This window comes from Eptesicus fuscus, chromosome 19 (genome assembly GCF_027574615.1).
Source record: "Eptesicus fuscus isolate TK198812 chromosome 19, DD_ASM_mEF_20220401, whole genome shotgun sequence".
NCBI classification, from domain to species: Eukaryota; Metazoa; Chordata; class Mammalia; order Chiroptera; family Vespertilionidae; genus Eptesicus; species Eptesicus fuscus.
Genome location: NC_072491.1, coordinates 35,818,472 through 35,844,842, shown reverse-complemented (window position 1 = coordinate 35,844,842; position 26,371 = coordinate 35,818,472). Strand labels below are relative to the sequence as shown.

At 41.2% G+C, this 26,371-nt stretch overlaps 1 protein-coding gene across 5 annotated transcripts in view; it reads left to right on the top strand.

Annotated features, from left to right (window-relative positions):
* Nucleotides 1-12,957: 12,957 nt before the first annotated feature.
* The window catches only part of PDE7A (phosphodiesterase 7A), a 94,533-nt gene continuing 81,119 nt past the window's right edge, over nucleotides 12,958-26,371 (top strand). For all 5 annotated transcript variants that reach the window (XR_008554652.1, XR_008554651.1, XM_054708752.1 and 2 more), the window contains exon 1: nucleotides 12,958-13,525. Coding sequence is in view for 3 of the 5 variants with exons in the window: in XM_054708752.1 (XP_054564727.1) it covers nucleotides 13,388-13,525 (138 nt within the window). In the remaining 2 variants the exon portion in view is untranslated. The remainder of the gene's footprint in view (nucleotides 13,526-26,371) is intronic.

Below are 26,371 nucleotides of genomic sequence, written 5' to 3'. Positions count from 1 at the left end.
AAAACCAACACTTCTTTTGCAGCAGTCTCTCTAGACAAATATTACAGCTTTAATGATCCTTAAAATACTGAATTAGAAAAATCATGGAAGTTCAACTGCACCTAATACTTTCTTTCCTCGGAGATTTGACCTCTTAGCGAGGTAAAGCTTTCTTTTTCTTTTTATTTCTCCTTTGTAAAGGTGATGCCCCCGATAATTTTCTCATGTTCCTCATCCCGGTGATGTTTCATCTTTCATGGCAACACGTGCCCAGTCTATTATAAATAAATGAAACAATTCCTGGTTGCTTTAAAAAAAACTGTTACATAGTTCCTTAAAACATCAGATATTTTATCTATTTTCCCACAAAAATGAATAAAATATTGGGGTGGGATATTTTAAAACATGAGCATAACATGAAATTTAGGTCAAACTGGGAAGGTCAAATAACACACTAGAGATTTTAGTAATCAGAGCCAAGATTATGTAATGACAGCACTCTCCTTTTCAGAGCTTTGCACTTGATGCTTGGGAACACGACTTAGTTAAAAGTCACCTACAGGGGAGTGGGGGCATGTGTGGGGAGGGGTGTGGGATGGGAATGGGGGGATGAGAACAAATATGTGATACCTTAATCAATAAAGAAATTTTTTTAAAAAAGTCATCTACAGAGGTAAATGGCAACAATGGCTTTTGAAAAAGAGCCTTTCAAATAATGTCATTATTTTAAGAAAAAAAATCTGAAATTGCAACTATATGGAAATATGTACCTACTAGAGGCCTGATGCACAAAGATTTGTGCAAGAATGGGCCTTCCTTCCCCTGGCTGCCGGCACCACCTTCACTCTGGCCAGAGCCCCCAGCCGCTCGGCGCCTGTGTATGCAAATTAACCAGCCATCTTTGTTGGGTTAATTTGCATACTCACTCCTGATTGTCTGGTGGGTGTCGCGAAGGTACAGTCAATTTGCATCTTTCTCTTTTATTAGTGTAGATCAACAGGACTGGAAAGCAACATGCATAAATTAAAAATGAGTGCTTCAAAGGTGAGAGAGTACCGTATTTTCCGGCGTATAAGACGACTTTTTAACCCAGGAAAATCTTCTCAAAAATCGGGGGTCGTCTTATACACCGGGTGTCATCTTATAGGGCGGGTATATCCCAAACTCTATATTTTAACTGGAAAAGTTGGGGGTCGTCTTATACGCCCAGTCATCTTATACGCCGGAAAATATGGTAATTATTTCCCCCAAAAAAGATTTTAATAATGATTTGAAAATGGGGGCATCAGCCCAGTGGCCCACTCACAGCAGCCACAGGCTGGGCCGTTCAGCCAGCCATACTGGGCGTCAGTCCCATGCAATGGCATGTCTGTAACAACCATGGTCCCACCACAACAGAAGGGTGTGTGCAGCTTAGGGGAAAACCTGGATCACCTGGCTCTGGTGGCCAGAGAGGATAGTGCTGCTGGGCTCCATAGGACGTCTCCTACATAAGGCCACTTCCTCAAGACCAGACGTAGCTGATCTCCCTAACACAGAGAAACAAAACCAGAGAACTAGATAAAGGAACATGTTTCAAATGAAAGAACAAAATGAAACCTTAGAAAAAGAACTAAATGAAATGGAGATATAAGCAATCTAACTGATAAAGACTTTAAAGTAATGGTTGTAAAGATACTCACTGAACTTGGGAGAAGAATGGATGAACACAGTGAGAACTTCAATGAAGATATAGAAAATATGAAAATGTACTAATCACAGTTGAAGAATACAAAGAGCAAAGTGAAAATATATGTAGAGGGAATCAAAAGGAGATTAGATAATAGAGAAGAATAAATTGACAACTTGGGAGTTTGAGTACTGGAAGCTGAACAGCAAAAAGAAAAAAGAATTTTATTTTATTTTTTAAAATATATTTTTATTGATTTCAGAGAGTAAGGGAGAGGGAGAGAGAGATAGGAACATCAATGATGAGAGAGAATTATTGATCGGCTGCCTCTTGCACGCCCCCACACTGGGGATCAAGCCCACAAGCCAGGGAGGTCCTGACAGGGAATTCAACTGTGACCTCCTGGTTCATAGGTCGACGATCAACCACTGAACTGGGGGGGCCAGGCAAATAAAGAATTTTAAAAACAGGATAATTTAAGGGACCTTTGGGACATCAGATGTACTGAATTCTCACTATAGGTGTCCCAGAAGGAGAAGAGAAAGATAAAAGAGAAGAAAACTTATTTGAATATATAATAGCTGCAAACTTTTCTAATCTAAGGAAGAGAAGAGACCTCAAGTCCAGGAAGTACAGAGTCCCAAACAAGATTGACCCAAGAAGGTCCATACCAAGACATATTACTAAATTGTAAAAAATTAAAGATAAACAGAGAATCTTAAAAGCTTATCAAGAGGAAAGCATAAGACCATAAACTGATTTTCCAGCAGAAACTTTGCAAACCACTTCCAATGCATAATAATTCTTTTAAAAAATAGAGCTTCTGTCAAAAATATCTTAACATTTCCCAAAAATGTAGGACATGAGCCTCCTAAATTAAAAGGACCCACTGAGTGCCCAGCACAATGAATTAAACACAAAAGTAGCCCAGCCGGTGTGGCTCAGTGGTTGTGCATCGACCTATGAACCAGGTTTGGTTCCCAGTCAGGGCACATGCCCAGGTCTTGGGCTGATCCCTAATAGAGGGCATGCAAAAGCTGATCAATGATTGTCTCTCATTAGTGATGTTTCTATTGCTCTCTCTCTCTCCCTCTCCTTCCCTCTCAGAAATTAATAAAAATATATTTAAAAAATTTTTAAACACAAAAGCATATTATGATATTTCAGGATGCCAAGGTTAAAGAAGATTCTAAGGTTTCCAAAGGGGCAAAACAAGATTTACATAAAATCATGTTTTCAGAATGGCATTTAGACTTCTTGGTAGCAGCACTAGATGTTAGAAGACTATGAAAGCAACACCTTCAAATTTAAGGGGAAAAATTAATTCTAATCTAGAATTCTGTATTCAGACAATCCAACCAAGTATGGGGCTAAAATAAAGTGTACACTTGCAAGGTCTAAAAACTTTACCTTACCATGTGTGCTTTCTTAGGAGGCAACTGGAGGATGTGCTTCACCAAAACAGAGGAGTAATCTAAGCAAGAAGGGATGAGATCCTGAAAACAAGATCTCATAAAGCAATGCAATGGAGGGAAATCCCAGGATGACTTTTGTGTCAAAAAAGTAGGATGGGTGGTGGGCAAAAGGTGGGAAAATGGGGGACATTTGTAATAGTGTTTACAATAAAATAAAATAAAAAGTAGGATGGGGTTTTCAGGAAGTAGGTCTCTAGAAAACTTGGAACAAAATATTTGAGTTTAAGGAAAATGTAGAAAAGAATGAGACAGATATTGGGAAATTAGGGGAAAAGAATAAGATAAGTACATGGGAAATTAGGTTAATGATGAAATGAGACCATTAGAAGTACACCAAATACACATTTTAGATGAGTGTAATTGTGTCACAAAAAGTAAATCTGAAATTTTATTTCTTAAATGTAATTATTTTATTACAGCTTTAGTAATCAAATTTTAGAAGTTTGACATGAAAAATATAGTGAAATTGTATTGTCAGCAATTCAATTGATATTTCAGGTATCATACTCTACAATTGCAATAGGTGCTCACCTTCAATAAAATGTGCACTGCAGAAAATTTTTTCAGAAAAATATATTATTCAATAACTTATTTTGTAAAAGGAACTATGTCTCTTGCTTCGGCAAGTCTCAAAATTTTTTATTTACAGAAATGATGCATAATCTACAGTAGTGCTTTCAACAAGCTTTTCATTTAAATTTTAGCCTCTGTAGGCTCAAAAACATAATGAATGATCTACTTCTTTAAAAATAACATTTTGAAATTCTATAGGTTTTCATTTTCCATACTGTTTTTGCTATAAAAAAAAGTTATATCCAGTTTTTGCTATCAAAATATGAGTTATGGTTGAGGTTCTTCTATACATTGTTTATATTACTATTACATAATCTCAGAATAAATTTGGATTTAATTGAAAAACAAAAATATCTTAACTGGCCAAAATATAAATTAAATCAAGAAATAAAACTCTCATACACACACACACACACACAAAAGCTACATGTAGAAGTAGAGAATAGAAACAATGTCCTTTCCCATCCAAAACAAAACAAAATTCATTTTGAAAGAAACTTTATGTTTAAGGCCTCCAAAACATGGGTGTGGGAAATCAGCAATTGGAATGAATTCCCAAGAATTCATTTTTGGAGATTACTGTTGAGAAGTTTGCTGTCTCATTTCTAGATGGTTCCATTTTGAAAGACAAAGTATACCAATCTTTATTGCTTTACTGGATTTTAGAGTTAAAGGCAGTCTGATAATAACAGATGCTGCTATCTGCCATTGTAATCTTAATGACTGTTATCAGCAATACTGCAGCTCTTTTCTTGAAGCAAAAAGGAAGCCAGTTTGGTTTGTAATGTGGGTCTTATGACTATCTTCTGGTCAGAATTGGACAGTGGAAGGTCAAAATAAGGTAACCAGCCAGACATGTGTTTCTAAGCAGCCTAGCTTAGAAAGATGATCAGTAGTGTTAGAGTCTTTTAAGTCTAATTTAAATAATTAATGTTAAAAAAAACAGTCCTGCCCTAGCCGGTTTGGCTCAGTGAGTAGAGCATCGGCCTGTGGACTGAAGGGTCCTGGGTTCGATTCCGGCCAAGGGCACATGCCTGGGTTGCGGGCTTGATCCCCAGTGTGGGGTGTGCAGGAGGCAGCCAATCAGTGATTCTCTCTCATCATTGATGTTTCTATCTATCTCTCCCCCTCCCTTTCTCTCTGAAACCAATAAAGATATATTAAAAAAAAAAAAATAGTCCTCTATGGTCTTGGCAATTTACTAAACCTGTTTGAGGATTGTTTTCTCATCTGTAAAATGTGAATAAAAATATCTAACTCTTTTGGAGGTTGTGAGAAATAAATGAGACAATGTTTACAAAGCACTTAACAAAGTGCGCAGCACGTAGAAATGACTTGAATAAATGGGTAACTATATTATGTGGATAATCAAACTTGACTGAACCTGTTTTGCAGAGTCTGCTCTCTGAGAATATTTTTTGAGCAGATAACTGCTCTAAGTCAGGAAAGGAATTCAAGAGAGCAGACCCAGGATATTGCTGGGAAAGCAAAAGATCTTTGTAAGACTCTAAGTCCCATGAAGGACTGTAAATATATATATAGTCCTTTATGGACATACTAGAGACCCAGTGCATGAAAGTCATGCACGGGTGGGTCCCTAGGCCTGGCCCTTGATCAGGGCAAATCGGGGCCTTCAGGCTGCCGGCTGGGGCCTTCCTTCATTCCGCACCACCCCCTGGTGAGCGATCAGACTCCCGGTCTCCCTGTTGAACTCCCGAGGGGACACTTTGCATATTAGCCTCTTATATATATAGACTGTGTAAAACATTAGACATTTTTAAAATTTGAAATTTTTAAGTGGTATGAAGTAACTTAAACAAGAAACTTTAAATCAAGATAGATATGATAAAATAATTAGAAAGGTGCTCTCTCAACAAGGAGAAGTGCAAGGGGCTTTTACTAGGAGCTACAGTGGATACAAAAAGGAACTAGACATGAATTCTGCCTTCATGGGACTTACTAGTATTGTCTGTGGAAGAGTTAAGACATGGCCACTGGACAGAGTAGTAGGCATTTACCACTTTATTTTGCTGCTCAGTATCTGAATCCTCATAAATCAGGGACTCTGCTATTCAACAAATTGTTCTTGTTGTTCTTTTTCTTTAAAATAACCAAAGTTGGCTACTGTGTTTGCAACCAAGGATCCTGACTAACTCAGAAATCTGAAATTTGTCTTTTTGGGAAAACTTCATGGGGGCGGGAGCACTTGAGTTGTATCATGAAGAATATTGGCAATGTGGTACAAGAACATTTCAAAATAATAAAATTGCATGAATAAGCAAAGGCATCGTGTGGGAGATTTACTCATTCATTCTTTCAATATACATTTCTACATACTGTGTATACAAGGGTGGGCAAGATAAGATAGTAGTTGGAGATTGGGGGAAAGGAAAAAGGGTGAGGGGGAAGGGTTGAAATGACAGTAATATTACAGAACTGAAATTGGTTAGATTTGTAACTGACTGGATGTGGGCAGTGATGATGGGCAAGGGGTTTTGCACCCAAGTGAACAGGAGGCAGTTATTAACATAAGAGAAACAGAGGAAGTAAGTTGGGCAGGGAAGATGATCATTTCTATTGTAGACTTAGTGAGTTTGAGGTTTAAAGGGGCAACTTGGTATAAAAATCCTGCAGGCAGTCAGAAATGGGGGACTGAAACTTGAGAGAACCATAGGACTGAAGATTGGAATAGAGGTTTTGGAATTCAAAGTAAGATTGTGAAGCAGTGGGGAGCTGGTCGTGGTAGAAGGACACGTGTCTACCCGTGTTTGTGTGGATGTGGTGTAGACTGACAAGAGAAGGGGTCCCGCAGAGATCTTTGAAGAACATTGGTATTTAGAGATCCAGAGAGATTGTGTGTGTGTGTGTGTGTGTGTGTGTGTGTGTGTGTGTGTGTGTGTGTGTGTGTAACCATGCAGAAAGGGGTATGCCTTGAGAGAAGTACAGATGGTCTTGAGGACTTTATGAGAGAGATTGCTTCCAGTTGAGGAGTTCAGGAAATGTTTTATTGGGGACCTTTAAATTGGGTCATGTGATGTGTGGGATTTGGACTTGGGGAACCTGGGGCCTTGGTGGGAAGAAGTGGGTACTCAATTCAGAGGAGTGGAATGAACAAAGAACACAGAGATGAAGGCAAGGTACGTGTGGGAATAGAATTTCAAGGTCTAGAGTAAAGGCTTTGTGGATACGAGTGACTTTGGAGACTGTTATGTGAGCTGCACAGGAGACAGAGCATTCTCTCCCCCTCACTGCCACTCTGGTCACTTGTTTTCCAGAATGATTGCTATGTCTTCTCATTGATAACTTTTATTCAGGCTCGTGCAACAATTTTTATATCTACTTCTTTGTGAACCTTCATCATTGCTGCGTTTATTAGAAGACGTCTGAACAGTGTTTGTGATCTCACTTGAACATGATGGCTTGAGGGAGGGTTGTGTCCTCTGAGGTTATTGGGCAGATTAAGAAGAACATTTCTTCCAGTTATCACTTTCGTGTGACCAAACTTTGTCTAAAATAAAACCAACTTGTTTCTTGTGGCTTTGTTCCAGGTTTGTTTTTTTAAACATTTGGTTGGTTTTGTTTGTTTTGCAGGGTTTTTTTTTTTTTAAATCACTCCTTTGGTTTCAGTCTTTTATTAATATTTTTTGTTTGCTTTACAGCTTATCTGTTCCTTTGTCTTCCCATGTGTGTGCTACAGTTTTACCTGTAGTTCTGACTTGTAGGCTGTATAGTTTAGCATAATTGCTAGCAAATACACTGCAATTAGAGTATTTTGCCTTCTGGGGATGGATAGATTGCTCAAACCAAGAAAACATACATAAGAGCTAACCTGTCAAGGCATACTGCTGCCCACGAAGTATTTAGGTCCTGTTGACAACCTTCTTGTCACCTACAATAGGCCCAATCTGAATTTAGAAATCAACATATGAAAAGTTTTAAGGTAAATAATAAATGTGCAGACCTCAACTTGGTAAATGACTCCATCTTTTTCTATTAACTGTGAGAATATTTGAAATGAAAGGAGAAAGCAATCTCTGAAGTTTTTTCAAGGCTTTCCAGAAAAACAGTAGAAGAAAAAAACATGTAATAGGAACTCTAATGATACATATTACAGGCTGAGGTACCTGCAGTGAAGCAAGGCCACAGTCAGGCTCTATCAATCCGTCTCTGGAAGGAGAAGCACTGTGAGCACTGAAACGGGTGGGGCATGCCTTCTGAGCAAGGGTAGTGACCTCCTCCACAGGAGTTTTATTCTAGAATTCAGAGAGTTTGGCTAGAGCAGTAAACTATCATAGCACATTCCTTGTCCCCTTCTATTATGGGTGAAATATGCCTAACATAAAATTTAGTATTTTAACAATTTTTACATGTACAATTCAGTGGCATTAAGTACAGTCACAGTGTTGTATAACATCACCACTATTTCTAGAACACCTTCATCATATCAAATAGAAAATTTATACCCATGCCCATTAAATAATAACTCCCCATTCCTCCCTTCCCCTAGCCCCTGATAACCTCTATTTTGGGTATGGGTAGGAAGTGGTATCTTATTGCAGTTTCTGACTCTATGAATTTGACTATTCTGGGCACCTCAGATGAGGTGGAATCATACAATGTTTGTCCTTCTGTGTCTGGCTTATTTCATTTTGCATAATGTCATCAGGTTTATCTACATTGTAGTAGTTTCAGAACTTCATTCTTTTTTTGAAGCTGAATAAATTCTGTTGTATGTTATATACTACATTTTTGTATTTATTCATCCATCGGTGGACATTTAGGTTGTTTCCACCTTTTGGCTATTATGAATATTGCTGCTATGAATATTGATCCTTGCTTTGTTATTTTGGGAATACACCATGGAGTGAAATTGCTGGGTCATATAGTAATTCTATGTTTAATTTTTTGAGAAAATATTGAAGTGTTTTCCACATCACTGCACCATTTTACATTCCCATCAACAGTGTACAAGGGTTCCAATGTCTCCACATCCTTACCAACACTTGTTATTTTCCATTTCTTTGATAATAACCATCCCAATGGGTATGAAGTGATATCATATTACAGTTTTGATTTGCATTGCCCTAATGACTAATGATGTTGAGCATTTTTTTTAAGTGCTTATTGGCCACCTGTATATCTTCTCTGGAGAAATGTCTATTCAAGTGTTTTACCTATTTTTTTTTAAAATATATTTTTATTGATTTCAGAGAGGAAGGGAGAGGGAGAGAGAGAGAAACATCAATGATGAGAGAGAATCATTGATTGGCTGCCTCCTGCACACCCCACACTGGGGATCAAGCCCACAATTTGGGCATGAGCCCTGACTGGGAATTGAACTGTGACCTCAGCCACGCCAGCCTGGCTGTTTTACCTTTTTTTTTTTTAAATCCTCACTTGATATTTTTCCATTGATTTTTTAGGGAGAGTGGAAGAGAAAGGGAAAGACAGAGAGAAACAACGATGTGAGAGAAACACATTGATTGGTTACCTCCTCCACAAGCCCAGACCAGGGCCCAGGCCAGGGAGGAGCCTGCAACTGAGGTATGTGCCCTTGACTGGAATCAAACCCATGCCCCTTCGGACACTCTATCCACTGAGCAAAACTAGCTAGGGCTGTTTTACCCATTTTTGAACTGAGTTGTTTGTCCTCGAAATTTTTGAAAAGCTTCAATCTTGGATATTTAATCATTTCTAAAGTCAGTGACCCCTATTACTAATGATATTCACTTATTCCCAAATGAACAAATTTCACATTAAATTTAACTGAATTTTGAGTGCTGACTTCTTCCACTCTAAGAATTGTAAACTTTTACTAATTCTTAGACAATATTGAGGTTCCTAAATACTATAAATAGAATAATCATTTTAGTTGCACTTAAAAAGTTGATTTGCTACTGCTAATATACAGTGTGCATATATATATATATATATATATATATATATATATATATGTTATTTTGCTGCACCTTGTAAAAATTTAATTATATATAAATTGTTTACCTAAAAAGTTAAATCTTGGGTTTTTCAATAGTAATTTTATATTTACCCCTCAACTTTGGAGTTAAGGTTTTGGGCTGTGAATACAATGTTCAAATAGATATTAACTGATTTATTCAGTAATTCCTACCAGTTTCTAATCTAAAGAAGTTCAGGGGTGCCCTACCCAGTTTGGCTCAGTGAATAGGGTGTCATCTCACAGAATGAAGGATCCCAGGTTCTATTCTGATCAAGGGCATGTACCTCAGTTGCAGTCTTGACCTGGAGGCAACCTATCGATGTGTTTCTCTTACATTGATGTTTCTCTCTCTGTGTCTCTCTCCCTCCCTTCCATTCTCTCTAAAAATCAATAAAAAAATAAACTCGGTGAAGATTTTTTAAAAAGTGTGTATGGATGTCAAGTTGACAAGAGTTGGACTGGGCTGATTTTGTACTGTCAATGTAGCTAAGCAGGAACTACAGTTCCCATAATTATCTTTATGATTTTGGTTTTGGTTGGCCATGATAGAAATTTGCAGATTTAAGTGGATATGAAGCACCAGCCATTATACTTGGAAGGTCCATGCAGGGTCCCAGGCACCATTGCAATTTTGCACATGATCTGCTGATTCACCTCATTGGCAAGAGGCAGCAGCAGGGCCTGCAGCTCCTCTAGCTCCTCCAGTTCATGTCCTGGATGAGGCACATGTGTAGCAAATCTCAATCTCTCATTCTCTCTCTCTCTCTCTCTCTCTCTCTCTCTCTCTCTCTATATATATATATATATATATATCCCCCAAAAATGTATACACACTTTAACAGCTGCTAGCTCAATTTTGAAATTGAAATATATTTTAATAAACACTGCCTTTATAATTATTCAAAGTGTGTGTATACATTTTTGGGGGACTAGATGGATGGAGATCTATCCTATTGGTTCTGTTTTTATGGTGAATGCTAGTACACTCCCCTATACAGTAAAAGAATGCTGAACACAATTGAAGTTTTGGTCTTAAGATACCCATGGTGCAGTGGAAATGCATGGCTCCAAGATCACACAGAACAGAGTTCAGTGGCATAAATGATTTATGGTCTTGGAACCTGATTCCTCATCTGTGGAATTGAGATCAAATGTTTACTTATGTGGCTATGTAGGGTTAAGTTCAACATTGTATGTAGAATACCTATGATGGCTCACAGTAGGTGCATAGCAAATGTTAGCTTCCCACTCTGCTGAGGGGAGATGTGTTTAGTTCGTGCCCTGAGTCTTATTAAACTATTTAATTGAACGGAGTCTCTTCGATATTAAATGTAATGTAGTTATTTGGCATATACTGTCTGGTATCACACCAATACCAGCTTCTGGATGGTTAGCTGTATTTGAGGTCAGTTCTGCCATTTATCTGTGTAAACTCTAGGGCAGTGATGGGCAACCTTTTGAGCTTGGTGTGTCAAACTTCGCCAAAAAACTGAGCATAACTCGAATAGTGTGTCACTTTGAGGAAAAAACTAACTCCAAGACTCTAGTCGCAAATGTTTCATCCTCAGGAGCAGCAAATGTTTCATCCTCGGCATGCGGCCGCGTGTCATCAGAAATGGCTACACGTGTCAGTGCTGACACGCATGTCATAGGTTCGCCATCACTGCTCTAGGGTAAGTTATGTTTCCCTGAGACTAGTTTCAACTTAAATACTATTACCTCAGGTTGTTTTTTTTCTCCCCTCCTCCTCCTCCTCCTCCCCCTCCTCCTCCTCCTCCTCCTCCTCCTCCCCTTCCTCCCCCTCCTCCTCCTCCTCCTCTTCCTCCCCCTCCTTCTCCTCCTCCTCTTCCTCCTTTTTGTTATAATAGGAGAAAATATTCAGCTTAATCTTAAGCATACAGTAGATGTTCAGTACATCTACTATATATTGTGGGAGTATTAGGGTGTCAAAGATGCGTTGGGTCAGTTGTTGCACTAAAGGGGAGCTTAGCATTTAGCATTTAGTTTCAAATCCATGAAACTACAGTGGAAGTTATATTTCTTTTAACAGTAGAGAGCAAACAAAGTAGAAAAATACCCACGGGGGAGATAGAAAGTTTAAAGTGATATAAAAAAAAAACAGATGCCACAAAAAGATGATAAAACGTCCTGCAGACCTTTGTTGATTTATGGGACCATGAGCATTTAGTACCGCTCTCCTGGTAATGGCTCTGCAGTACTTTCCACCTTGCCAGGGGCTAGTCATAGCAAATAAGTGGAAGGGTGGGTGCCCTGAGCGCAGAGCCAAATTAACAATTTTGCCAGCAGGGGAGAGCTGGTTCTTGCTGACGTCCCAGAGGCTGGAATGCATTTGGAACAATGGGTTGCAGCTGAAAAGCTTTGACAGTTCAAGGAGAAACGTGAAGAAACGAACCTGCGATTTACATATCCAGCTTACAAACCAGGTCAAGAGTTCTTTACATTCTCATGCTTTCTAAAAATCAACGCCAACAAACAACACTATTGGTAAAAGGGCAAGCTATCTCCTTTCTTCCTTTGTCTTCTCAATATCATCCTTTCTCATTTTTTCTGTGCACTCTTTTTCTCAGTCTCGGTGTTTTCCCTCCACCCCTTCGCCCCCTCCTCACTCCCGCATTATCGGCTCCCCAGTTCTCCGCTTGGCCCGGGACCCGCACCTGCCAGGCAAGCGCGGGAGCCCCAGCCTGCCCCCTAACTACCCCCCCGCCCGCCCGCCCCCAGGGACTGGCAGTGACGTAGCCGGGAGCACGGTGCCCGCGCGGGCCGCTGACGTCACTGCCGCAGCGGTCCCAGCAAAGCCCAAGAATGGGAATTCAAGGAGGGAAACACGGCAGTGACCCCGCGGCCAGGGCTGAGCGCTGCGGCTGCGCCACGGGCTTTGCGTTTCTGGGGTCGCCAGGCCGGAATTGCGCCTCGCGCGCAGGCTGAACCCGCCCCACACCTTCGCCCTCGATCGCCGAGAGCTGAGCGATAAGGGAATGTCCCCGCAAGGCGGGGCCTCGTGCGCACGCGCCTGGGGTGGGGAGCAGCCAGGGGAGAGGCTGAGGGGGCTACGGTTGGAGGTTGGCAGGGGAGGAAGGCGGTGCGCGGGGCGCAGAGCAGGAGAAAGGCGGCTCGCACCCGCGGCCGCTAGCCCGTCTCCCGGCGCTGCGGCGGCGCGGGCCTGCGGCGCGGCGTCGTGACGTCACGGAGGCGGCGGCCGTGGTTGGCGCAGGGGCCGCGGCTGCGAAGTGTGAATTACGCCGGCTCGCGCCGCGGGAGGAGTGAAGTCAGGCTCCGGGGGAGGGGCGGGGAGGGGCCGGACGGCGGGGCCGGAGCTGGTGCTGCTCCCGAGCCCAGCGCACCCGGGTCCCGACGCTGGCTCCAGCCTTCCTTTCCTGCATCGCCTTGCTCTGCCCTGGCTCCACTTCTGCTCCGCTCCTCCGGGCGTCAGACCGCTGGGGCTGCGGGGTTCCCCCTCCGACTTTGCCCGGGCTGCCCCCGCTTGCACCCCGGAGCCGGGCGCGCGCGGGTCCTGGTAACTGTCGCCTCGGCCGCCGAGGCGCTTTTCCGCTGGTGGCCCGGGCGCAGCGTTCGGGAGGCGGAGGCGTGAGCGCGGCTTCCCGGCCCGGGGTCCGCAACCGCCCGTCCTACCCCGCCTCGGCCCGGTGCCCCGCAGCCGCGGCCCCTTCCGAGCGCAGGGGGCCGGCGGCCGGGGCAGGGCGGGCGTATTCAATGGAAGTATGTTACCAGCTGCCGGTGCTGCCCCTGGACAGGCCGGTCCCCCAGCACGTCCTCAGCCGCCGAGGAGCCATCAGCTTCAGCTCCAGCTCCGCGCTCTTCGGCTGCCCCAATCCCCGGCAGCTCTCCCAGGTAAATTGCCGTCGCGGTGGGGGGCTCCCTCTTGGGGGGCTTCTCTCTTTGTTTCTCTCTTCCCACCCGGCTTCACCTCCGCGACACCCCCAGCCCTCGCCGTTCACCCAGACCTAGTCTTGCTCATTGTTTGGGGTTTTCTGGGCTGGCCCTTCGATTGGAGAGCCCTTTCTTTTATCCTCGGGACTGTCCACTCTCAGCCCCCCGCCTCCAGGCAGGTGGGCCCTGGGAGCCCTTGAGACCCTCCCCAGTCCCCACTTTCACAGCCCTGATCAGAGGTTTAAAGAAATGACTCTGTGTCCCTCCCTTTCTCGAGGTCTCGGTCTGGAAGTTGGGCCTGCCTTCCTTAGTTGTGGCCCTGCACACCTGTGCCCCCCCCTACACACGCAAACACACACACCTGTGCCGGGTTCGCGCCTCGCCTGCCCTAGCTCCCGCGCGCCCCGTGGTGCTCAGATGAACCTGCGGTGCTCAGAACAATAGACCGGTTCCCTGTTGCTCTTCTCCAGACTCCTGCGATTCTGGACACGGACCCCTAAGCGCTATCGGAGAAACTGGAGCGTTTCCACGAAGCTTCGGTTACCGCCAAGTTGATAGCCAGGAATCAGTGTTGTTTTTAATGTAATAAGATTTTAGGAGAGAAACTACTGATGAGCACTCGCAGAAAAACTTTGTTTGGAATGGTCCAAAACCAGTTGCTCCTGAGGATTTCGTGGGTTTTTTTTGCTGTGGTGATGCTGTTGGCCCACTTCTTGGTTCTTGCTAATTTTTCATTTTGATTGCCAGATTTCACAGAGGGAGGCCAAAATAATTTTATTTTGTTTAAATTTGAATTGAGTGCCCTGCATTTCTGCTGCCAGAACGTTACATGTTCATGGTTACTTTTTGATAAAAGTATATTTATTTTTCTATTGGTTCATATTAATGTATTTTAATATCTTTTCTCCCCCTAATTATATTGTATATATTTCGAGCTGGATGTGTGTGTATGTGTGTTTAAACTGGAGCACCTGGTAGAGATATTGCTTATAACAGGTGTGCTCAGTAAATATTTGTCATTCGTTTCTTTGCCTAAATTGCTTTTAGAGAGAGCGAGAGCCTGTCTATATTTGGGTTTTTCTCTGAATTGTTTTTTTTTTTTTTTTATAGGACAAGGTGATATACTCATGAGGTCAGAGCCAACTTGTAAAAACTACGATGATATTAAGTGACATTTTAGATAGCACCACATTGTTATTTTGAAAGTTGGGTCTGGATTTCCCTTTATAGTACTGTTTAAAGCATTTTTAGGTTGCAAAATGAATGTTGAAGAGATGTTAATGCACTGCTGAGAAGGTTTTTAATGGCAGTAATGGAAGATTTTTAATGTTAGTAACTTTTTTCACTTCTAAATATTTTACTTTCTCAGATCAGCAGGCACATGACAAATACCCACTTCCTGTTCAATCTAAATAATAAAGGCAATAACTAATCAATTATAAAATCTAAAATATGAGTAGTTAACTTATGCTCCCAGAGGAGAATGTGAATGAGAAGGGAGATTTCATGGGAATTAAAACAAGTAAGGCTGATGCCAGGGGTTTTACCTGATGTCTTAATTAATCCCTAGAGACCAATTTTAAGTTGCACTCCTCCTTGATTCATTTCCTAGCCTTAGGTTTTAATGGGTAATGGAATGTAAAAAATATGATTGTGGCAGATAAAGCAGAGTATGTAGTGTCACACCATATTTAACCCACTCTTAAAACCTGAAGAACATTTTCTATATCCCAAAGTGAAGTATATTGGAACTTCTGAAAATTTGGACAGAAATTTTCCTGAATTAACACGTTCCTAATCAATGTTGCGCAATATTAAAATAATGATGGTAAACTTACTATGATTCTGAAATGGGTATGCTTATCATTACCAAGACTGAGAGTATCACTTAATACTAAAAGCATATATTGATAGTGATGTCTTTAGCTAGATGGAATTTGTAATAGAAAAAAGAGGAGAAAATGTTGGAATCTTATTCAGAGCTCTATAAAATAAATGTTTAGTTAAAAGCTTTCTTTACCCTGAAATCTTCAGTTTCTAAGTCTAAAGAACCCACAGATAGGTGGCGTGTAGTTTCACTTAAAAGACTTGAAAAAAGTCTGTTTTTTTCGTGTGTGTGTTTTTAGGCATTAAGTAGGAGTTTTTTGTAGTAGGGTTTTTCTGTCTTAAAATATCTTCAAAACTAATTATCTTTTCAATTCTTCACCATAATATGGGAGCCTATCTCATAGTGATACTTAAATATTTGTTGAATGAGTGGATAGGTAATGAAGTTGTTTCTGACATCAATTTTAAATATAAAAACAATATAAGGACTGTAATCAAGTTATAGGAGTGACTTATTTATCCAAAAGTTGGTTTGGAACTTGTAACTATAGATTTTAGCAGATTCAGGAAATAAAAGACTCTGAGCAACCAAAATAGATTTGTCGAACTTCTCAAAGCCTGTGTTTTAGGCAACATTTTGACAAACTTGTTTTCTAAGTAGCAGCACATTTGAAAGGGGGCTGGGAAGCTGAGTCAGGTTCACACCGAGAGGACAGAGTTGACAGCTGATACACCTTAAGGCAGGGGGGTCTGAAGAAAAACTCTCCATAGCCTCGCCTTTTACAAAGGCACCCTGGGGACGTATAGTTTAGGGGCTTGCCTGTTGTACAGCACAGTTATTAGTCAGAACAATATAAATAGAGCCTATTTTTTAAAGTTTAGAGATTTGTGCTGTTTGTTGTTTGTTTTTTAAAAATGCTCTCCATGCTAAACAATTTAAGTGTTGATATTAAATGGACAAGTGTCAGTTATCTGGAAAATTCATTTATGTGGAACACCAGCTCTCCCTAGGATGCCAAGTAAATGAGGCATTAACTTTTTGTTTCAAACCAGGTCATGTGCTACTTTCTCAAATGGTTAATAGGATTTTTTTTTTAATTATTTGGAAAATAGGGATAATGAGAGAAGCTTGTTTTTGCCATTTTGGGATATCTATTGTTGATAGCTGGATTTAAAGATTTATCTTGCAGATAAAGTTCTTACTTGGAAAAAAATTATTGCTAGGGCAGAAAATGTCTTGTTCACCATTGTGGCCACAGTGCTTTGCATAGGTAAGTGCTTAATTAGTAAAGTGTAGAAGTTGGGCTAGTGCCGTGGTCGGCAAACTGCGGCTCTCGAGCCCCATGCGGCTCTTTGGCCCCTTGAGTGTGGCTCTTCCACAAAATACCACGGCCTGGGCGAGTCTATTTTGAAGAAGTGGCATTAGAAGAAGTTTAAATTTAAAAACTTTGGCTCTCAAAAGAAATTTCAATCGTTGTACTGTTGATATTTGGCTCTGTTGACTAATGAGTTTGTCGACCACTGGAGTGTATTGATGGCAACTAAAGCACTGCACCTGGGATTATTTCAGTCAGAATTTCTGTGCACTGGAAACAAGTCTTATTTGGGTTAGACATTTGAGATTTCATTTTCAAAATTTATTATAAATCTATATTATATGTATTATTATTGAAACGTATGCTTTTAATATCATAATAAGCTAAATTTGATTTCTAGTTTATTATCCTTGTCTTTTTTTTCATAGGCTGTTTTTTTTTTTTTAGAGCAGTTCAAAGTTCACAGCACAATTGAGTGGAAGGCACAAAGGTTTTTCATGTCCCTCCTGACCCCAAACATGTATAACCTCCCCCTGTTATCAGCATCCCCCACCAGAGCGATACATTTGTTACAATTGTTGAACCTACATTGACACATCATTATCACCCAGAGTCCATAGTGAACATGGTGTCTTTTTTTTAAAATAACAGAAACTACTCCACAAATATTTACTGAACACCTATGAAGGAGGCACCTTGTGTTCAGTACTGAGAGAGGTAAAGAATTAGTAGTTTTTTAAAAATCACTTGTGAGCCTGCCAACCTACCCAAGTTTTTCTTTTCACCTGTCGTCATAGTGTACATCTGTGTTGTCTTCAGCAGTGTTCTTAGTATATGACAGGTTATGAAGGTCCTGTATGTATGTTCCAGAACAGTTCAAAACCCAGATAAAAATTGGTTCCTCCTTCAAAAAGCTTACAGGATTGTAATGGGGAAAATGGTATGATTATATGTGATGCAGTTTTTATATTGGAGTTATCAAAGTGTTGATGAAACTACGGGAAAGTATACCTAAATTTCCTGGGTAAATCAAAGGAAGCTTCAAATACTAGCTGAGGCTTAGGCCAAGGCCTGACGGTTAAGTAGATGTTTCTAGATAAACTAGTGACCCAGTGCACAAAATTCGTGCACATTAAAAGGGGATTAGAGGAAATAATTTAATATTGCTATTTGCCCTTTCTCTATAATAGAAGTGTCAGAGATGAAAGAAAATTAGTGAAATGTATATGAAAACCTTCTTCCTGTCAGAGTCTAGGGCTCACCAGGGGACCCAAAGTCCCTGCCCACCCACATGCACCTCAAAATCGTGTGAGACCCAGACCCCCCTTCCCCCCCATTGGGCTAGATCCAGACCCAGCCAGTCCCACCCTTGTCAAGCCCTGCCGGGCAGGGGGCGTAGCCTCAGATCCCCTGGCCCGGAGCCAGGATGGGAGGGGGGTGGCCTGAGGTCCCCCAGCCCAGACTGGGGCGGGGGGCGTGCCTTGAGGTCCTCTGTCAAGCCCCGCCAGGTGGGGGACACAGCCTGAGGTCCCCCGTCAAGCCCCACCAGGCGGGGAGGGGGCACAGCCTCAGGTCCCCCAGCCCAGCACCGGGAGAGGGGCACAGCCTCAGGTCCCCCATCAAGCCCCACCAGGCGGGGAGGGGGCACAGCCTCAGGTCCCCCAGCCCAGCACCGGCAGGGGGGGCACAGCCTCAGGTCCCCCAGCCCAGCACCGGCAGGGGGGGCACAGCCTCAGGTCCCCTGTCAGGTCCTGCTGGGTGGGGGAACGGCCTGAGTTCCCCCGAACCAGCACTGGGGGTTCACCTTGAGGTCTCTCGTCAAGCCCAGCCAGGCAGGGGGGAGCAGTCTCAGGTCCCCTGGCCTGGTGCTGGGTCAGGGAGCACGGCCTGAGGTCCCTGTCAAGCCCCATCTGATGGGGGGCACAGTCTGAGGTCCCCCGGCCTGGCGCTGGGGCGAGGGGAGCAGCCTGAGGTCCCCTAGCCCAGCACCAGGACAGGAAGTGCACCTTGAGGTCCCCCGTTAAGCCCCACCGGGTGGGGGTGTGTGGCCTCAGGTCCCCTGGCCTGGCACTGGGGCCGGGGGTGCGGCCTGAGGTCCCCCAGCCTGATGCCAGGGCAGGGCACATGGACTGAGGTCCCCTTTCAAGCCCCACGGGGGCGGGGGAGGGCATAGCCTCAGGTCTCTGCTGATTGCTCGTTAAGGCTCCTTTTGGGAACTTGGCCTCAGCTGTGGGTGCAGCCATCTTTGTGATGGTCAATTATCATATTCCCTCTTTATTAGATAGGATGGGTGTATGTAGAGGGAGGAAGAGATGCAGTTCAGCACTATTCAACAGAACTTTTGGGGATGATGGAAATGTTTGCTGCAGTATCCAATATAATAGTCATTAGCCATATACAGGGTGGGCAAAGTAGGTTTACAGTTATGCATTCAAGAGACAAAGAGTTTATTCTTATATTAGTTTTTATTTTCCATACAAATAACTGTAAACCTACTTTTGCCCACCCTGTATAGCTAGATGAGCACTTGAAATGTGGCTAGTTTGCCTGAGGAACTGAATTTTAAATTCAATTTAATTCAGATAGCTACACATGAATAGTGGCTATTGTATTGGCAGAGCAGATGTATAATGTTACTTAATGATCATTAGTAGTGACCTAATGTTGATCTATAAGTAAAACATGTTCTGAAGGTTGACCATTAAAGTTACTTTCAGGTTCTTGCTGTCGTACACAAGACATGTATGACAAAGTCTTTAGAATGAAATCACTAGGTTGGGTCAATACCTAATAACATTTTTTGGCTTTCTGGAATGCTCTATCCTACTACAGTACCAAGATAAATGATCATCTCTCTTTCATCTCCAATACGTTATTAGATTATAATACTATCTAATTATTTAACAAACATTATTTTGTATTTTATGAGCCTTTATATAAATGTTTTACTGCGTTAGTAGATGCACTGCGATACACGGAGTTAGTTTTAACTTGCAGTCAGCAAGCCCGTACACTTCCTGAAGTGTTTTTGTGCATTTCCATTTCCTCTTTGGGGAGATATCATTTGCGTATCCTGAGCTCATTTATAAGGGCTCTTACATATCTGATATCAGTGTGTAAATGTGCACAATTCCAAATTACTGTTACCCTCGTAGTTGCCTCTTCACACGTCTACATTCAGAAGCCAGTGCAGGGCATGGTGTGAGCCAGAGTGGAATACGCTCTGGGAAGTGGTGGGATACCCCCAGGGGAGTGATTCTGTTCAGAGACCTTCCTCCCTGCCCACTCCCCAAAGACGTGTTCTTTTGGGACCTTGGTTTCATTTTTCTGTTTTCAGAAATACTTCATACTTTGATTTAAATTTAATACTACCATATTTTGGCTTGTATTTCTGAACTAATGTATGTTTATACTACAAATTATATGCTCAAACAAAAAATGTAAATGTATAGTGTATTTGGGGTGTAGTTCTGTTTGAGAAGTAGGACACTCAGATGGTTAGTTTATAAATTATCATGAACATAGTCTATAGGATGTAATTTGCCCAGATTTTGTTGCCTTGTTGCTGTGCCTAGAGTTCCATCAGTTGCACATATTGTTTATGCAAGAATTCTTTTATAAACATAAGTGTCCTGCAGGAGGTAAGATATTAAGCCCTTTAATGCAGGAGTTAGAGGATTAAGGGGCTCACTTTGGGTAGAAAGAGGGAGAGGTACCGTCCATTCTCTCTGAGGCAATTTGATAAGACTTCTGTTAATATTTTAGTGTAAATATCATCCCTCCTCCCCTCCCTCCTTTACTTTTCAAAAAGGATCAGAGGAGAAATGATTTCCTTTCCTTTCATAGGTGGACATTCTTACAATCCCTTCGGCCACTCCAGAAAACTGCAACAATTAACTTTCAATTTAAAAACTCAAAACTTTTATTCTGCCTACATATTGTTCATATTTTATGATTAATTTTAAAGAAAATTTGGAGTGTTCTCTATCACATTTAAATGGCCTGTTTTTGCCTAAAGGTAACATAGACTGTTGATTTTTATATTATTACCAAATGTGCCTTTCCAAAGGTTATTCACAGACAAATGATACTTTTGCATTCAGTTTTAAGTGTTAACATGATCGTATGTGAGGAAAGGAACAAAAACTACATTTGTAGATGAGCCTTCTAAGCTTCCAGGGCTTCATTTTGGCTTCTGGCAGGTACCCTTCCTAAGGGACCTATGTCGCTGATCTTGTGGTTGACATTAGAAGTGTTTCCTGCTTATAATTTTGAATAGGAATTTTGAATTACTGCTCCATGCCTCCACCTGCTGGTAGGGATGGCTGTGTTTTTGGAAAATGATGGCTAGAGGGAGGAGAGGACAAAAGTTGTACAGGGTAGCATTTGGGCAAAAATAAATTATCTGGATAACTAAGTTTCAGCAAAGCCTACTCTATTCCTTGAAGTTTTGAGTCGACCAAACTCTAGCTCAGGACCATATAATGTACTTGGCAAAGGTACTGTCATTGAGAAAGCAATTGGCACAGTCTCTCCCCTCAAGCAAATATTTTTAATTATGTAATAATACCTCAAATTTTATAGTAAGAGCAATGGAAAATAGGACCCATTTTAAAATCTTTACATTATTAAAGAGAATTTATATCTTACAAAGATTTAAAAGGATTTTTTGGGTGGTTTATAATGTTTATATATATAAAAGGCTAATATGCTAAGTGTCCGTCTGACTGGTAGCTATGATGTGCACTGACCATCAGGGGGCAGATGCTCAACGCAGGAGCTGCAGAGCTGCAGTGACTTGGCAGCAGCGGTTCTAGGGTGACGTACCCTGAAACCAGAGAGGAGGAAGCCCAATTTCTCACGGGGCCGCGCAACTCCACCTTTGGCCATGGGTTATGTTGTTGCTAGGGCACTGTTGGCCCTGAATCTAGTTTACTGCACACTTGCATTTGTGTTCCATACCCTATACAACAGCAACAATGCAGAGTGCCCTCTTGCACTCCGGGACCCCTCCAGGGATGTTGGAGAGCCCATTTTGCCTGATCCCTGCAGGCCAGGCCGAGGGGCCCCACCTGCCGAAGGGACCCCACTCACTCTGCAGACGCCCTTCAAGCCACGGCACCACCCCAGGTATGGCTGGCCTGGGAGGGGCCACGGGAGATTGGCTCCAGGACGTGTCCAGCCCATCTCGCCCAGTCCCGCCCTGCTGGCCACCTTCTAATTAATTTCCTTTCAGTGTGCACGAATTCGTGCACCAGGTCACTAGTATTAACATAAAGAGGTCAATTTGAAGATAAAAGAGGTAGTTTACCTGAAATGCGTAGAACCAACACTCACTTTTATTTGATTCACACAGAATATTCCAAATCCATTTTCAGAAAAACTTTCTGGAATTGACTTCAAGGATTTTTGTGGTTGGCCTCAGCTCATTTCCATTTGAGGTGCAGTTTTAATAACTTTGTCAAGGCTGTCCACTTTCATTTTCCCAAAACCAGTGTTTTTATTGTATTTTTAAATGTTAGGATATGTTAGAGCAGGATTCAAGTGGGCTAATTCAGAAAAGCCATTGAAGATATGAAAATAAAATTTTAGTTTTTTATTTATATTTTATTTTTAACCTTGTCTTAAATCCTAATTTTATCTATGTTGTGTTGAGTACATAAAAGTGTGTGTATATACAGTAAGTCCTCACTTGTTGATGGGTTCTTGGAACTGTGGTGAAACATCACATAACAAAACCAGTTTTACTATAGGCTTATTGAGATAAAATACAGCATCACATTAACATTACAATGAAATGACATTTTTTGAGGATCTGCTGTACTCTTTCCTATATAATAAAGAGCTAACCCTAACCGGTTTGGCTCAGTGGATAGAGCGTCGGCCTGTGGACTGAAAGGTCCCAGGTTCGATTCCGGTCAAGGGCATGTACTTTGGTTGCAGGCACATCCCCAGTAGGAGGTGTGCAGGAGGCAGCTGATCAATATTTCTCTCTCATCGATGTTTCTAACTCTCTATCCCTCTCCCTTCTTATCTGTAAAAAATCAATAAAATATATTTAAAAAATAAAAATAAAAAGAGCTAACATGCTAATGGTCATTACGTTGTGACACCTAACCACTGATCACCAGGAGGGCGGGGCAGCGAGCTAAGAGCAGTGGAGAGCTACAGGAGGGCGGGGCAGTGGGTCCACTGACCAGCTGAGGCAAGCGGCAGCTGAGGCAAGCGGCAGCGAGCTACTTGCGCATAGATTCATGCATAGGGCTACTAGTTCATAAATACATGCATTACAAGTTTGAGACCACTGCCTCAAAATATATTGATTGCTATGAATTCTTTTCACACACACCATGCGGAAACTGATACGTTTCAAAAGGTTCTTGGAATACATTCATCATACTGATGAATATGATTAGAATATCAGTATGATTAGGATACCTGGCATCCCATTTAACCTTTCTTGCCTCCTGAGTCCACTTAGCTGCAGCATTTTGTCTACTGATTTGACTTTTTAAACTAACTCTGATTTCAGTCCTTAAGGTTATAGCCCAGGACTAACTCTTAGAACAGCTCACCTTGTACACTGATCTGTCCTGACTTCAGTTTGATAAGAGTATGAGCTTTTTAAAAGTGGACATTTTATTTAGCTCTCTTCAGCCCAGTGCTTCACACAAAGTAGATAATCAGCAAGTGTAAAAAGTGCATCAGACCTTTATGAAGTCCTGTCTGTGACCAGTCCTACTATGCCCAGCTTTCTGCTTACTCACAATCCCTCCTTTCCCTCCTTCCACAGCACCACCTCATACTCTGCATGGCATCCAGTCACTTCTGTCTTAGAGGATCTTCTGCTGTCTCAGGGTGGCCACTGTTAATTCTTTGATGACTGAAGGGTTTCTGGAGAGCCTCTCCCAAGTAGTATTTGCATTCAGATCCTCTCATGTGAAGCTGGTAAATAACATGGTCAGAATGAGGGACAGGTTTCCAACTTTGAAGGACTTTATAACAGGTCTCTGGATTTCTCCTGGGGCCGTGGTTGTCATGATAGGTTTAGATCCTGATGTTGAGGAACCAAATGACTGTAGACAGCCCTTATCTTCAATACCCCATGGGACATATTCCTAGTCATCTCGCTCTCTCTCTCTCTCTCTCTCTCTCTCTCTCAAACACAAACGTGTGAAACTAAAGAGTACTCAACCAAAAGAAAATGGTTATACAGTTTTCTTTGTTTGAAACTGGGCTGGCTTGTTCAGGTATAATACTAATGATACCCAATTGAAATATTGTAAAGCCACATATTAACTTAGATTTTTTTTGTAGCCATGTTTTAAACAGTAGAATAAAACAAAAAGAGAAGTAAACAAAACAGCAACAATGCCTTTAAAGGGGAAAGGGTAAGAATCCAGAGTTGCTTCAATATTTATATAAATATTATATAAAATCTCTAGATTTAACAACAAAATTACAAGCCAGTAAGGAATTAGGAAAGTGTGACTTGTGCACAGGGGGGAAAAAAGCAGTCAAAAAAGTTGTCTCTGAATGTTTCCAAATGTTGGATTTGGTAAAGACTTCAAATCAACTATTATAAATATGTTAAAAGAGATAAAGGAAAGCATGTTTAAATAACTAAAAGAAAGTATAACAGTACTAAGTCAACAAATGGGGATTCTCAAGGTTATAGAAATTATTAAAAACAGTAACAACCAAAAAAAGAACCACCCCTTGATGTTATGAGAGGGTGCTTCACTTTCTTAGTATTCTTTCCCAAGACTTACAACCAGAGTTTGATCATGAGAAAACAACAAAGTGAAACCCAGACTTATTCTACAAGAGCACCTGGTAAGTACTTTTGAAAACTGTCAAGGTCATGAAAAACAAGGAAAAACTGTGAGATTATTATGAATCAGAGGAGACCAAAGAGAAGTGATGACCAAGTGGTATCCCGAATTGGATCCTGGTACAGAGAAAGGACATTTGTGGAGAAACTGATGAAATTTGAATAAAATCAGTGGTTTATAATTTTGTACCAGTGTTAATTTCTTACTTTTGACAAATGTACCATGGTTATCTAAGATATTAACATTAGAAGAAGCTGGGGGAAGCATATATAGCAACTGTGTTTTGTTTTTGTTTTTTTGCAACTTTTCTGTACATCTAAATTTATTCTAAAGTAAAAAGGTTTACAAAAACATCAAATGGAAATTCTGGACTTGAATACAATACCTGAAATGAAAAATCCACTAGAAAGTCTGGCTGGCGTGGCTCAGTGATTGAGTGTCGACCTATGAACAAGGAAGTCACAGTTCGATTCCCTGTCAGGGCACATGCCGGGGTTGTGGGCTTGATCCCCGGTGTGGGGCATGCAGGAGGCAGCCAATCAGTGATTCTCATCATTGATGTTTCTATCTCTCTCTCTCTCCCTTCCTTTGTGAAATCAGTAAAACCTTTTTTTTTTTTTTAAGAAAAATTCACTAGAACACTCAACACCAGTTCTGAGATGCTAATAAAAAGAATCAGTAAATTTAAAGACAGACCAATAGATGTGATTCCATTTGAAAAATATAGAAAAATGACTGAAGAAAAACGAGCAGAATCTCAGACATCTGTGGAAAACATCAGGAATACACATACGTGTAATGGGAGTGCCAAACAAGAGAAGAGTGCAGAAAATAGCCTTTTGAGAAACGTAACTACATTTGATGAAAAAACTTTACACATCCAGAAACTCAGTGAACCTCAGTAGGATAAATACAAAGAAAGCCATGCCTAGATGCAGCATAGTCAGTCTGTTGAAAGACAAAGAGAAAATCTTGAAAGTAGCAAGAGAAACATAACTCCTTACATACAAGGGAGCATCAATGTGATTAATGGCTGCCTTCTCATCAGAAACACTGGAAGCCAGAAGGTAGTGGGATGACATATCCAAAGTTCTGAAAAAAAAAACAACTGTCTATGAATAATTCTGTGGTTAGCAAAACTATCATTCAAAAATGAAGCTGAATAAATGCATTCCTATGCAAAAACAGAATTTGTAGCAAGCAGACCTGCCTTACAAGAAATACCAAAAGAAATTAAGGTTGTCAGGAAATGACAGCAGATGGTAACTCAGATTCACAGGAAGAAATTAAGACATTGGAAATGTAAATATGTAGGTTAATTTAAAAACTTGAAATATATTTTTCTCAATTATTAACTTTTTTAAAAGCATGGAATTCAATCTAAAAACAATTTTAGTATCTGTAGCATTCATTCCCTCCCCACCCTCATCATGTCACAGTTCATCCTCGTTGGAAACAAATTGTTCCCAGCTGTTTGCCTTTTGGGTTGGTAGCATCTCAAAATTTTTGGTTTTAGGACTCGTTTCCACTCTAAAAATTTTTTGAAAACTCAAAGAGCTTTTGCTTATATGGGTTTTATATATTGGTATTTTTATTTTGTATTAGAAAGTAAAACAAAAATTCAAATACTATTTATTTAAAAATAATACCAAGTACATGTTAACAGAAGTAATATTTTGTTTTTGTCTAATGAAAAATTAAGTATATTTTCCAAAGCAAAAAAGTAACAAAGAGATTGGCTTGGTTTAGTGTACCCTTTTCAAATCTCATTAGTGTCTGGCTTAGTAGAAGAAAGCTGGATTCTCATATAGGCTTCCGCATTGAACTTG